The sequence below is a fragment of the Ictidomys tridecemlineatus genome, chromosome 4, assembly GCF_052094955.1.
Source record: "Ictidomys tridecemlineatus isolate mIctTri1 chromosome 4, mIctTri1.hap1, whole genome shotgun sequence".
NCBI lineage: Eukaryota > Metazoa > Chordata > Mammalia > Rodentia > Sciuridae > Ictidomys > Ictidomys tridecemlineatus.
In genome coordinates, this window is record NC_135480.1 from 15,662,527 (window position 1) to 15,664,571 (window position 2,045).

Below are 2,045 nucleotides of genomic sequence, written 5' to 3' on the forward strand. Positions count from 1 at the left end.
GTAAGTAGTTTTAAGTGTAAGTATGAATTTATATCTATGTATGAGAAAAAACAACAACAGAAAAACATTGAATGTGTGTTTATCTTTGCAATATAGGGTGAAAGAAAGAAAACACAGACATGTAGAGAAAAATCAACCTGTAGAAATTCTGAAGAATTTGATGAGAGCAGAAAGTAGTCCCACAGGTGATTTAATTAATCAGAGAGTGATGATGATGATATGAGTGGAACAGATGCAGAATTTGAAATACACTCACTTTCTGTGTCACTTGAGCTTCCAAGGGAGAGGAAAATGTCCTCCTCAAACCACACTGTGGGGATGGCATTCATTCTCTTGGGACTGACAGATGACCCAGTGCTGGAGAAGCTCCTGTTTGGGGTGTTTCTGGTGGTCTACCTACTCACACTGGCAGGAAACCTGTGCATGATTGCACTGATCAGCACCAGTCCTCACCTGCAAACTCCCATGTACTTCTTCCTTGGCCACCTCTCCTTTGTAGACATCTGCTATTCCTCCAACATCACTCCCAACATGCTGTATGATTTCCTCTCAGAGGACAAGACCATTTCCTATGCTGGGTGCTTCACTCAGTGTCTCCTCTTCATTGCTCTGGTGATCACTGAGTTTTACCTCCTTGCTTCCATGGCCCTGGACCGCTATGTGGCCATCTGCAGCCCTCTGCATTACAGCTCCAGGATGTCCAGGAAAGTCTGCATCTCCCTGGTCACTTTCCCTTATGTGTCTGGCTCCCTTCATGGGCTGTCTCAGGCCCTGCTGACTTTCCACCTGTCCTTCTGTGGCTCCCTGGAGATCAACCACTTCTACTGTGCAGATCCTCCCCTGCTCCTGCTGGCCTGCTCTGACACCCACGTCAAGAAGATGGCCATGTTTGTGGTGGCTGGCTTCACTCTCTCCAGCTCTCTCTCAGTCATTCTCCTGTCCTACCTCTTCATTGTTGCAGCCATCCTGAGGATCCATTCTGCTGAAGGCAGGCGCAAAGCCTTCTCCACTTGTGGCTCCCACCTGACGACAGTCACCATATTTTATGGGACACTTTTCTGCATGTACTTAAGGTCCCCCTCGGAGAAGTCTGTAGAAGAGTCCAAAGTCATTGCAGTTTTCTATGCTTTCTTGAGCCCCATGCTGAACCCGCTGATCTATAGCCTCAGGAACAAGGATGTCATCCGTGCCATGCAAGGTGTGATCAAGGGAAATTTCTTTCAGAAAATATCACGTTAGGCTTGTATTCATGTCTAAGTGTCTGTGATGACAACTTGAATCCTTAAAGGGACAATCTACTATGGGAAAGAGTGACTTATATATTCTTAGTGGTCTCTTAATTTTTTCTGGAAATTAAGATATTCAAGATAAATTTTATTCAAAAAATATAAAATGGAAAATATGTTCCTTAGTAGACAAACTCTGAACATATGTTGGCTAGTGTACAAGAATTCCAAATACTGACTTTTTGTCTTACTTAGACACATGTGTGATCTGTAACCTGTCCTGATGGAAATACTGTAGTCCATCCCTGAACAATGCGGTACCAGAACTCCAGAGTTATACAAGGTTCCAAAGAGTTTTTCTATTTTTGTATTTATTTTTTTAACATTGAAATAATTTTGCTTTGTTATGTTGTATAAATAAGTGACTTTGATATCTGAATAAGTTTTTGAATATTTGGGCAGAGAATTTATATAAATGGGTCATCTAACAATTTCATATTTCTGTTATTTTTTTTTATAAAACTTACATTATATTTACCTTGGAAAATTTTTAGCCCTTCTGTGAAACTGGTCTTTTTTCCCCTTTTAAAAATGAGCTCTTACATTTCCTTTCAATTTTCCTTCAGATGGATTCAACTCAATTTTTAATATTGTCCAGGTAGTTTTCTTGTGTCTTTCAGTTTAGTATGCCTGAAGTAGGGCTAAATTAGGGTTAAGTGGGTCTATCCATTTATTTCTGTATAACCATACTGAGATGGCTGTATAAAGAAATACATTCCTCATTCTCCTCCATTCATTCATTATTAGTCAAGCAAATGG

General features: G+C 40.6%; 1 protein-coding gene across 1 annotated transcript; it reads left to right on the forward strand.

Annotated features, from left to right (window-relative positions):
- The first annotated feature begins 291 nt into the window (after nucleotides 1-291).
- On the forward strand, nucleotides 292-1,239 carry LOC144376624 (olfactory receptor 5M10-like). The gene has a single exon (XM_078044875.1). The coding sequence runs from the start codon at nucleotides 292-294 to the stop codon at nucleotides 1,237-1,239; it is 948 nt and encodes a 315-aa protein (XP_077901001.1).
- The last annotated feature ends 806 nt before the right edge of the window (nucleotides 1,240-2,045 follow it).